Here is a 12,304-nt window from a genome sequence, read left to right on the forward strand (position 1 = left end):
TGAGTAGTTGATGGGAGACGGTATCGAAGGCAGAGCTGAGGTCAAGCAGCAGGAGCATAGACAGAGAACCAGAGTCACCAGAGAGAAGCAGATCATTCAGTACCTTAACTAGTGCAGTTTCAGTACTATGCAAAGGGCGAAAACCAGACTGAAAAGGATCAAAAAGATTATTTTCAACTAGAAAAGACTGAAGCTGGGAGGCAACAGTACTTTCTAGTAATTTAGCTATGAAGGGGAGATTTGAAATGGGACGATAATTAGATAAAACTGAGGGATCAAGGTTGGGTTTCTTGAGAACAGGGGTAACAGCTGCAGTTTTGAGTGACAGAGGAAATGAAGCAGAGGTAAGAGATGCATTGATGAAGTGAGAGATAGGTGCAGAAATAACTGAATGGCAACGTTTCAGAAGAGTAGTAGGAGCAGGGTCAAGATGACAAGATGAAGGGTTGGATTTCAAGATTAACTCAGAGACAGAAGAAGGAGTAGACAGAGAAAAGAAAGACAGGGATTGACCAGGTTGATTCGGCACATAACTAATGTTAGTAGCATCATTAAAGAGGCACTGGTTTACGGCATCTGTCTTTTCTAGCAAATAGGTCAAGAATGAAGTGCAAAGTTCATCAGAAGCTAGAGCAACATGAGATGGAGGTTTGGTAAGTTTATTTATTGTGTTAAATAATGCTTTTGGCCTGTTGCTTGATTTGTTAATTGTAGCAGATACAAAACTGGAACGAGCCAGGTTCAGGGCCGATTTGTACTTTTTGATATGTTCAGTAAATGCCAAATGGTGAACAGTCAGGCCAGTTCTCCTGTAGTAACGCTCAAGCCGTCTACCAGTGGCCTTTAAGATACGGAGCTCAGGAGTGTACCAAGGAGACGAATGTGTGGAAGGGACACTTCTGGTCTTGACAGGAGCATGCTTATCTAAGATATCCAAGATTATGGAGTTATAGTTAGATAGTATCAGTGAGGGTGAAGAGATATCAAAGACATCAGAGAGATTAGAAGAGGAAACGGAGGTACAAAATAATGCAGTATCAACAGCTTTCAGATTGCGGTAAGATATGACAGTTGTAGAACAATTCTTAAGCATAGGCAGGCTGAGGCTAAAATCAAGGAATTTATGATCAGAAATACCAGTGTCAGTAGAAGTGATGGAAGAGATATTGGCCCTTGATGTACAAATCAAATCAAGGGTATGACCACGCGTATGAGTTGGAAAATTAACATGCTGAATTAGATTAAAACATTCAAAGATAGAAAGTAACTGGTTGGTGTTAGAGCAAACAGCATCAACATGAATATTAAAGTCACCAAGCAGTAGAATGGGAAATGACAATGAGCAGGCAAGGGTCAACAGTTCACTGAGTTCAGAAAAGAAGTTAGACAGGACCTTAGGAGGTCGATAGAGCAAAATAATTATGAGAGAGTCAGCCTTCAAAACCATGTACTCAAATGTATTGGTGTCATGAAAGTCAAGTTGCTTGATACGGAAGTTATCACAATGGATGATAGCGAGACCACCCCCTTTACCATGGGGTCGCGGTCTGGACAGATAATTATATCCATCTGGCGTAAGTAGATTTAACTGTAGAAAATCTTCAGGAACTTGCCAAGTTTCAGTGAGAAGAAAAATGTCAAGGTTATTGTCAGTGATCATTTCATTGAGATAAGGGGCTTTGTCCGAAATTGATCGACAGTTCAGAAGTGCAAAGTGATGATGTGAGGGATTCAAATTAGGTGTATGTTGCTGATCGCTATCAGTGAGATAGATCAGAGAACGCTGAATGGTGGGACCGGCAGGCAGTTGTCTAGGCATGGAAGATAGTCTATTGTTGGTCCAGATGCAAGGAGGAGCGTCAGGCTTTGAACAAAAGGAACTCAAGAGTGTGCGCCGCGAACGGTGTATGTATCTTGGGCGACGGAGAATCCCTAGTGTCTGACAGTATTCATACGTCACCGAATCAAGACGTGGGCGGCAGTTAAAGGCCCTCAGTTGTGATGTAGAATATTCAATATCCATCACAGATGTAAGACAAAAAATAATGCAGAGGAAAAAAGAAAAAAATGTTTTTGCACAAGGCATGTTGATGCTGAGAAAGTGAAAGCCCAATCACAAGCAAAACCACGTTAGCCAAACCTGAACGTCACTTCACCAAAACAGCTGACTAAATAGGAGGCAACGCACCCAGATAGTAAGCAGTAAACAAACAGCGCAACCGACAGAGAGAGCGGTAACTCACCCATCCGAGGAGCCGAGTGTGGTAGAGATGTTGTAGCAACTAACTATTGTAGCAATCAGAGGAAATGATAGACTTACTTAACAGTTTTAATGCTCTTTTATTAACGTGAGCCCCTGTGTGGCCGATGCTCTTGCCTTACACAGTCCGGCGAACCTTAAACCTTCCGGAACTCCCCTTTTTAGCATCACTATTTTTCTCGATAGTCCACTTTAGACATTGTAAAAAGTAAAATGCTCCAAATTCAAACTAAAAATGCTAAAACTACCAAAAAATGATTTTATAATGTCTACATTTACATGTACATGTATCTGTATGCATACTGAAATAACTGACTTTAGGACCCAGAGGAACAGCATTTGCTCTATGTAGAGATATAAAGCCATCAAGTCAGTAGCACTTCACTGCAGTACACGACTCACAAGATCCAGGGGGCGGAGTTGGATCCTGATCTAAGGGGTGGAGATTGGTAGGGAGGAGTTGGATCTGGATCTAACTCCGCCCCCTGGATTTCATGTTCTGCAGTGAGGACCATCTCAAGAGTCATGAAATATCGTAATGTTATATTATTTATTTATTTACACAAAAAGGGTTGGCAAAAAAACCCAATGTAAGATATTTTGAACTGAATTTAAAAGGGTTATGAATGAAATTGTGAGTTATTTTGAATTAAAGGTGAAATAATATGAGGAATGTGCTTAAATTACTATTTATTTATTATTTATTGATCAAATCTAGCAATTTAAAGGTAAATAAAATAAATAAATAAAAAAGAGAAAAAATCTAAAATGAAATAAAATAAAATAAGCTTTCTGAAAAAAAAAATAAAAAAATAAAAAAATAGGGTTTTACGTGATTTTGACCCACGAGGGAAGGATTTTTTACTGAACGTGAGGGAATGATGAATGTTAAAGAGGTAATTTTCCCATTGGCAAGAAGCCTTTATACTTTTAAAGAATATTGCATATTAATGACATATACTGTAGTGTCATTAATGTAAAACACTACATTTAATTAAAACTGTTTTGACAAATTAGTTTAATATGTGAATAAACAATGACAGACAAAGCAAAATCTTAGTATAAGAGATTATTCTGAAAGGTAAATGTATTACTTGTATATGACTTTTATACAGGCATATGAATACACTACCGGTCAGAAGTTTGAAATAAATATGATTTTTGGGTCACCAAGCCTTAATTTATTTGATCAAACATACAGTGATATTGTGAAATATTTTTACTATTTCAATTAAGTGTTTTCTATGTGAATATATTGTAACTTAATTTATTCCTGTGATCAATTCAGTGTGCCACTGCAGACTGGAGTAATGAGGCTGCTGAAAATGTTTTGGAAATATGAGAATTTCCAAACTTTTGACTGGTAGTTTATACCTATATTTTTAAATTAAGATATTCCATAATAATACATCATTGGTTTTATTTTTTGGATGTTTTTCATGATGAAGAATCTGGGTACTTTTACATTGTGATGGAGTACTGTGCAGGAGGAGATCTATTCAAGAAAATGAGAGCACAAGAAGGAGGTTTTGAAGAAGAACAGGTGAGTGTTATATGCATCATGCACTCTGGCAATATTTGCCCCCTTAAATTTATTTACAGGTGCATTTTTTTACCCTTATAAAGGCAAAGTTTTTTCTAGCCCCATAACATTTGTGTCATATTCTCAAAATTCCATTAATTGTATTGTTAATCTAATAAATAAAGCAATGAATAATGGTAAAAGTATTAAACTGCAACATAACTCACTCTTTATGAGTGAAAATATGGTATAAAATATATAAAAATATAGTATAAAATTTATTGACCTGTGCCGTGTTCGTTGTGACCTGGAGCTGCTGCTTTTGAACAAAAGGGTGAGATTGGTAGTTATGGTTTGGAAACTAGTGTTAAACTCTAAATTTGAGCGTTTTTTACAAATTTATTCTCACTTTATATTTTTTTATACAGAATATAATTTCTGATTATCTCATAAATTATGAGATCTTATACTACAGGGCCGTTGAATGCTTGAATCTGATTGGTTGACGAACGTTCTAAGGTGTGCATTATTTTCAGGGAAACGCACGGCTAAAGTAGTTCCAGGCAGGTCTTGACCGCATTACAGTTCCATATCACTTCGCATAGTCAACTGTAATAACGGAAAATAAGATACAATTCATAACAAGAAAAAGCATTTAGCCCCATGCGCTTGATCTGCAATTTTCAATGTCTAGTTTCACAATCATGCAGTTTAATTTTAATAAATAAAATATATAGTCCTATATAATCAATAGAAAATTAAACTGAATATAGGCTAAATAAATGGATATTCCTGCAGCACGGATTTTTATTGCAGATAATTTAACAAATAAATAATTATTGATAGGCCTACTTGTTAAAAGGGCTTTATGTTTCATTTATTTGGCTAGTCTACTGTCATCTGTCAATAATAGAAAAAAAAAAATAGAAAAAAAAAGAATGAACGAATTAATTAAAACGAATTGAATTAATAAATAAAAAATAATAATGACGCACATGCTTTTCTGTCTCATTATTGCAACATCTCTCTCTAATAACTGCATTAATAACTGCATGAAGCCGGGGACACACTTTAAGGCCGGTTATGAATGTAATTTGATACTTATGACTGATCATGTCCAAACGCGTGTTCAGCGCGTTCAGTCTGTGTTCAAAGTCGGTGTTTAAAATCTGCTGCAGTCGATGAAAAGTCAGAGAATGTGTCAGCTAGTCGTGTGTCCCCAGCATTAGTCTGCTATTAGTCTCAGCCTCAGACGTCACGCCCACGGAACGTTGGCTAAACGTCTGATGCATATGGTACACTTAACTGGAAACACTTCAGGAATGTCGAAGTCGTCATCTGATTGGTTGAATTTTATCGGATTTCCGGGGGGGCGCGAGTGTCGCGTTTATTTTCGGTCCGCCGGGAAACAAAGCGCAGACGTTTACATGAGTGACAATGAGCATTTATCAAGATCAGCTAAAAGATGTGGTAATGCAGATGCCATTATTGTTATACGTGCACGAACAGATCAATGACTTACTGCTTGTTTTCTTCTCCTTCTTTGATTTTCTATGCTGACTGACTTGTTGCTAGCCGGTCTGTTGTTGTGGGGACATTTCCACGCCCCGAAACGTGACGCTGAACGAAACGAACTGTAATTGGTTGTTTGACATGTCGTTCAAACGGCCTTATGGGCGGGCTTGGCCAAAGAAAGCTGCTATGAATTCCAGACCTTCAGCCGTCAGTCTGAAGGTCTGGCTACGCGAGACTAGTCTGCTATCAGTGGCTCAAACCTCCGTTACTAACTCTAATATGACGTTTTGGAATTAGCAACGGAGGCATTGGATTAGATGCGTAAGAAATTAGTCCTACATACAAGAGCGTTTTAATGACAAAAACTTTACAAACGTCTTGAAATACATAATCTGAACAATGTTTCAAGGTGTGGTAACTGTAGTATAAGCGGAATAATTGACTTCAGGCCGTTGAATTATTAGAAAAATAATGCACACCCGAGGTGTAACGGCCACTCCGCTTCGCGTCGTGACCGCATTACCACCTCAGGTGTGCATTATTTTTCTAATAATTCAACGGCCTGTCGTCAATTATTCCTTACTTAAGAGCTTGAAACAGTGTACAGAGCGCTGAGTGTGCATGTGTGTAGAGAGCTCATTCGCTATAGCTGTCAATTATAATACATGATGCTAATTGTAGCTCTAATTATATTTTATGATATATTTTGTCAAAAGCATCATAAGCATTATAGTTTGTTTCTGGTGTAGTACCAAACTTTATCTTAATTTACCGTTGTTTGTTGTGCAGTGGATAAGGTTAAACCAAATGGAAAAACCTTGTAAATGAGATACAAACACAAGGGAAAATACATTATCGGTCAGCGACACCTATCGCGCAGGCTTGAATTAGCTGAAGGCAATCAATTGTTTCGCGTTCGGTGTGAAAAGAACCTTAAGACACTTTGGTTGCTATGATACCGAATATCTGCTGAACTGTTACTAGCATCTGATTACACAAATAGTTTGTTTCTGGAAATAAAAATGTCAAAACAATTTAAAGTATGTACTGTGATTAGATGGCTTTGTAAAAAGTTACAGTGATTAGCACCATGTTTTACACAATTTTCCATCCCTTATTAAAGACCAGAGAAATGCTTTAAAACATGCTGTGCTTCTTTTGAAAGAATTAAAAAAACAAAAAAAAAACGCTATAAACACTTTGGTGGACAAGCGACCCTAATGTCACATTTACTTCAGAAAAGTTATCCAATGATTACAGTTTGTTAGTTAGCTATAAAGTACTCCAGAGAAGAGCTAATATCACTCAGCCCTGTTAATACTCAACACTGAATGATACATTTGGGGCTATACTGTAAAACAAGAACCTTTTTTTTTTTTTCACTATGGTAGACTAATGGCAAATATGCAACCTTTTAGAACTCATATACCAAATGAAACAAATACAATGCATGGAATAAATTATTGCTTTCTTGTTTCTTCTGTGTGTAGATCCTTGACTGGTTTGTTCAGATGTGTCTGGCTCTGCAGTATCTCCATAAGAACAATGTTCTCCACAGAGATATAAAACCACAGGTAGACATTGACCAAGGTCATTTAATCATTTATTAACATTAAAGACAAATGTGTTTATGTGTTCATGTGATGATTTATGGTGTTTTTCTAGAATGTTTTTCTTACTGAGGATGGTTACATCAACCTAGGAGATTTTGGATTCTCAAAAATGCTGCAAAGGTGAAATTAAATAGTAATAGGATTTTTGAAGAGATTTTGTCAGTTTCATCCATTTGAATTTACATGTTTGATTTTTCTTTTGAAGAGCTGATGAATATGCAACATCGGTTGTGGGTGCAGAGCTCTATGTCAGCCCAGAAATCTATACAAAACACAGACACAATTCAAAAAGGTATGCTTTTTGATAAAAATGAAAAAGATATGGTAATGCCTAGTTTCACAGACAGGTTTAATTTAAGCCAGGATTAGGCATTAGTTCAGTTAGGACATTCAAGAAGCTTTTAAAAACATGTCTTAGAAAAAAAACAAAAAAACAAAAACAAAAAAAAACAGTTACAGTTTATTTCGATAGTCCACTTTAGACATTCTAATAACTATAAGTAACCTTTCAACTACATCTCAACTAACTGTCATTAGAATTTTAGTAGACTGTTAGGTTATGTAGACTGTTAAACAATGTGTAAGTGCTGTGACAGGTGGGGTTGGGTGTTCATTAATAGAGCTTATAGTTTTAGTGACGGGGAGGGTTAGTTGTTGGGGTGGGATACGTGATCTTGTCAAGAATAGAATAGAAATAGAAATAAGTGCTAGTATTAATGAGTCAGGTTTTGATGAAAACATGCGCCTTGAGTCGTTTCTTGAAAGTGGCTAAAGATTCAGAGCAGACAGGATAATCACAGAGAAACCAGACCAGTAAACTCAAAGAACTCAGGGCTTAAATACACAGAGGATGACAATAACTGACGTAATGGGGACAGGTGTAATCTAATTAAAAATCAAGGAGAGTAACTACAACACAATATAGCAGGCAAACTAAATCAATGCAAAACAGAACATTGATGTGGCCCTATATCAACTGAAGTAACTAATTAAATTATACTTGTTTAGTGACATATGGTCATTGGGATGGTTGCTTCATGATCTCTGCATGCTGGATCTGTGGGTGAGTATTTTTATTTTTAAAGTAGAAAATCCATCTATTCTCTTAAATGGGTCTCCAATGTTCGGTCTCTATTTTCCAATGTAGGGTCACAGGGCCATAGACACGGACACACCCTGCACAAATGGCCAGTCCATCAGTGCATTAAATCATGTCAATGCAAATTAAAATAATCATATGGCTCATTCAATTAACTTCAAAATGTACAAACAAAGAGAACAGTCCTAATCTATTTTAAGATCTCGGTAACTACAATGAAGGAAAATTTTGCCATTTGTACAAATAGGAAATAGTAGTTTACATTTGCACACACAGAAATCTTCTATTTTTTTTTTTTTTCTCTGCATTTCCCCTCTTCTCTAACTTGTTACTTGTGTATAATAAGTCTGGAATTGTGTCCTACAAATACTGTTGGCTTTGTTTAACAAATTGCCTTTGTTATTCTATGGCAAGTCACTTTGGAGAAAAGCATCGGCTAAATACATAAATGTAAATTTAACAATTTTGAAATTAATTGTGCAGAGTTATGGGGTGATTTTTGGGGAATGGATTTTGTCCTTGTACACTTGCACAGTTTTTAAAGTAGCTTTGCAGGTAGATTTCTCTAAGAAGGAACAGCATCATGGAGATGTTGTTTATGGCTTCATTATAAATTCAGTCACATGAATAAAGGTCTTAATTTTTTTAGATATTTGTTTTAATCTAGAGTTTAATCAGACTTTTATTTTTACTTTATCTGACAGTCAAACATCATACAGCGTCGGCCTCTACATGCCAATAGCTTGGAAGGAACCATACCCAAAATCTCAAATAGGTACTCGAACAATCTAAAGGGATTAATCTGTCAAATGCTCAGCTGTGACCCTCATATGAGACCTTCAGCTGATGAGATTCTGGCAAAACCATTCCTGAAAAAAGCAGCAGACAGAAACAGGAGGATTCCAGATGCACTGCAGCGAAGGCTCTTAACTTCCATCAGTAACTTTAATGAGGCCTACGACAAGCACTATAACGACTTTAAGACTGTAGTTAGTGAGTGGAAAACAACAACAGATTCACTAGAGGAGATACACCGTAACTGCACTGTAGGCAGTCTGACAGGTTCAGTGATCGGGGCAGCTGGAGGAACCACTGCATTGGTTGGTGCATGTTTGGCACCGTTCACATTTGGAGCGTCTCTGATTGTAGCAGGTGTTGGGATTGGTGTTGGAGTTGCAGGGGGTGCAACAGGTGCTGCATCCAACATTACCAATTCAGTAAAACAAAAAGCACTCCGTGAGAGCTTTGAAAAAATTCAGCAGGACTACAAAAGAACAAGTGAACCGATTCTCAATTCACTCAAAACACTGAGAAAGTTACTGAGAAAACTTACAAGGTTCCGTGATTTTGTCCGTAGCTCAACTCTTGATAATGTGCAAATGTCATGGAGAATAGGCAGAGCCGCAGTAGCAGGTGTCACAGAATTCGTGACTCTTGGAATGTTGGCAAGTTTCGGCAGAATCGCTGTTCAGTCTGCTGGTGTCGGGCGAGCAGTAGCTGCAGCTTCAGGAGTGTTGAGTGGAATCTTAGGGCGCTTTCACACTAGCACTTTTGGTGCGCACCCGGGTTCGAATGACGTCAGAGTTCGGTTCGTTTGGATGATGTGAACGCTGTTTTCCGAACTCGGGTGCGCACCCGCGAACCGTACTCAAGGCCGCTTAAAAAGGTGGTCTGGGGTACGGTTCATATGAACTCGGGTACGGTTCACTGCTGATATGAACGCAATCATACCAAATCGCGGAAGTGAACCGCAATTGATGACATATAATGTGGTGCGTGCTTGCGTGCGTGAGTGTTTAAAGCCGCTTGTCCACCAGCGTCTCGATTTCTGACGCGACGCCAAAGCCCATTAATTTCCTATGGAACTACGTCAGGCAGCAAAAACGCCCCCGCAAAGCATGATGGGTCGCGTCGCGTCGATTTGGTCAACAGCGGCGCTGCAAAAAAGTATCTCGGTGGATACTTTATGCAAATGAGAGCGTCAAAACGCGGGGCAGCAGAAAACAAAATTTCTGCTTGCCTCCACAAAAATTGTCTTCGGCGGGCGGGCAGACATCCCGCTGTCTTTGGAACTGTTTTAATACTTTTGCGGCAGACAGACGCAAGTGTGTTTCTGTATCTTTTCTTTGAAAACAAAACCAAAGGTTAAAAAAAAAAAAAAAAGAAGAACAAATGTGAAACGAGCAATTCTATCCATTTTGACGCCTTTTCATAGCGGTTACCAAGCAACACGAGTACACGCCAGCTGCAGCTTGATGACGCAAGCGTACTGCGGTTCGGATACAAATAATATAATGTGAACACAGTCCATCGGAGGCAGGGGGAGGGGGGAGCAATCGAACTCGGGTTCGGAACAGGCAATCGAACCAAGTGTGAAAGCACCCTTAGTCATAGCTGACATCGCCTTCATCGTGAAAGATGCCAGAGAGATTCACCGGATGAGACAGGGAAGAGTAGATGATCCAGAAAACATCAAATCCCCTGTACTCAAAGCCATCGCACAGATGAGGAAAACACATACAGAGCTTTGCCAGGTCTTGACAGTAATTCAAGAAACAAGAAATGAATTTGCCAATAGGGCTGGGGCGGTTACCGCATTACCGCAATACCGCGGTCACATGATGCCTACCGCGGGTCTGAGCTCGTCACCGTCATCACCGCAAAAAAAAAAAAAAAAGCATTGGCCTGCACATGTGTGCACGTTGTGTCTAATTACATTGATTCTAATGACATGGATTGTGTCTAATTACATTGTGTCTTACATAAGTTTTGTTTAGAAAACCTTGAATCCATCAAAAGATGGAGCACATCCGACCTTTCGCGAGTTGGGGAGCGCAATGTTCCATGACACATAATAACATTCCATTCGTATTGACTATTAGGCCTATATGGGTCATTCTATGAAAATGTCCATTTTTCTGTCCCTAGCCTTTACAGAAATATTACACTTAAAAAACACTTTAGGGTTACAATTTCTTAACATTTTAAAATAAAACAATATGTTATTTGAACAATTACACCTTCTTGAGCCATCAATGTGGCAATATTTGATTTTTATTAATTATTTAGAATTCTAAGCTCCACAGAAGTGCTCGTCCCCACAGTCATGTCCAGAGAGAAAATCCTTTATTTTGAGGTCAATAACAGATTTTTACACCATTTAAAATACAATAATGTATACATAACTATCAAATATATTATGTAAATGATATATATAAAAAAATGCAGAATAAATATTATAAAATTTATAATGAAAGTAGTGGTCCCCTGGAGTTGTGTCACTGGTGTTACCGTTAAACAAAAATCTCTTATTTTGAAATAAAAATCACACTGATGACATCACTCAACTTCCTTCTTCCAATTTCCTGAATATCTATGAAGAAAAGCCCACGGTAGATCCACTGTCTCTTTTCAGTTAGCAGAAATCTTCTCATTTATCTCATGATTTCATATGAAGCTTTTAGTTGAAGTCACTGGTATGACCTACTTTACTGTTAGGTAATTTAAAAAAAATGAGAATACAAATGGATTAAACTACTTAATTTAGTTAGTATACCCTGATTGACAACATGTGGGCCTGGTTTCACAGACAGGGCTTAGACTAAGCCAGGATTAGACCATAGATCAATTAGGACATTTAAGTAATTTTTATAAACATGCTTAGAAAAAAACATTACCGATGTGCATCTTAAAACTAAAAAGGCACTGATATATTTTTAAGATCAGTCAGTGCAAGTTTATTTCAGTGGAAACAGCTCAGACTTACATTTTAGTCTAGGACTAGTCTTAAGCCCTGTCTGTGAAACCAGGGGGTGGTTTGTTACCTTGCAGCAGCCATTTTGTAAAATTAATTTTTCATGAAAATTGTCACTGGTGTTACTGTCACCTTTCTTATGGGTAACACCAGTAACACCAGTGACTCCCATTTATAGATAAACTTTATTCAAAGCTATTCATTTAGATTATATGCCAAATGTAACAATTTAGTCTCATATACTTAATTATAGTTGAAGAATAATGATCTTTGGTCTTATGCATGCCATTGGTGATTCATTGTGTCACTTGTGTTACTGTCTTTTTTTCTGTCACATTAAATACAATGTCACATGTGACATAGTAATAATGTTACATCCATTTAATTCTGCTACACTCAAAAGTTAAGATTTAAAGGATTGCATCATTACTTGATTTTAACTGGTTTTCAAATATTTTCATTTTTATAGCAAATAGATTGTAGCGCAGATGAACTAACATCATTCAAGCATACTTTTAACAAACCTAATTAAAATAAATAA

The 12,304-nt window shown here is 37.5% G+C and overlaps 1 protein-coding gene across 1 annotated transcript in view; it reads left to right on the forward strand.

Annotated features, from left to right (window-relative positions):
• Positions 1-11,785, forward strand: part of LOC308705678 (uncharacterized protein) — a gene marked incomplete at its 5' end in the record, with an annotated part of 31,479 nt that extends 19,694 nt beyond the window's left edge. The window contains 7 exons of the mRNA XM_081390803.1: positions 3,709-3,803; positions 6,788-6,871; positions 6,963-7,030; positions 7,116-7,202; positions 7,919-7,973; positions 8,714-9,563; positions 10,398-11,785. Coding sequence (XP_081246929.1) covers positions 3,709-3,803; positions 6,788-6,871; positions 6,963-7,030; positions 7,116-7,202; positions 7,919-7,973; positions 8,714-9,563; positions 10,398-10,786 — 1,628 coding nt within the window. The 3' untranslated portion in view covers positions 10,787-11,785. The remainder of the gene's footprint in view (positions 1-3,708; positions 3,804-6,787; positions 6,872-6,962; positions 7,031-7,115; positions 7,203-7,918; positions 7,974-8,713; positions 9,564-10,397) is intronic.
• Positions 11,786-12,304: the final 519 nt, after the last annotated feature.

Source organism: Scardinius erythrophthalmus (assembly GCF_964197995.2).
Source record: "Scardinius erythrophthalmus genome assembly, chromosome: 2".
Taxonomy (NCBI): domain Eukaryota; kingdom Metazoa; phylum Chordata; class Actinopteri; order Cypriniformes; family Leuciscidae; genus Scardinius; species Scardinius erythrophthalmus.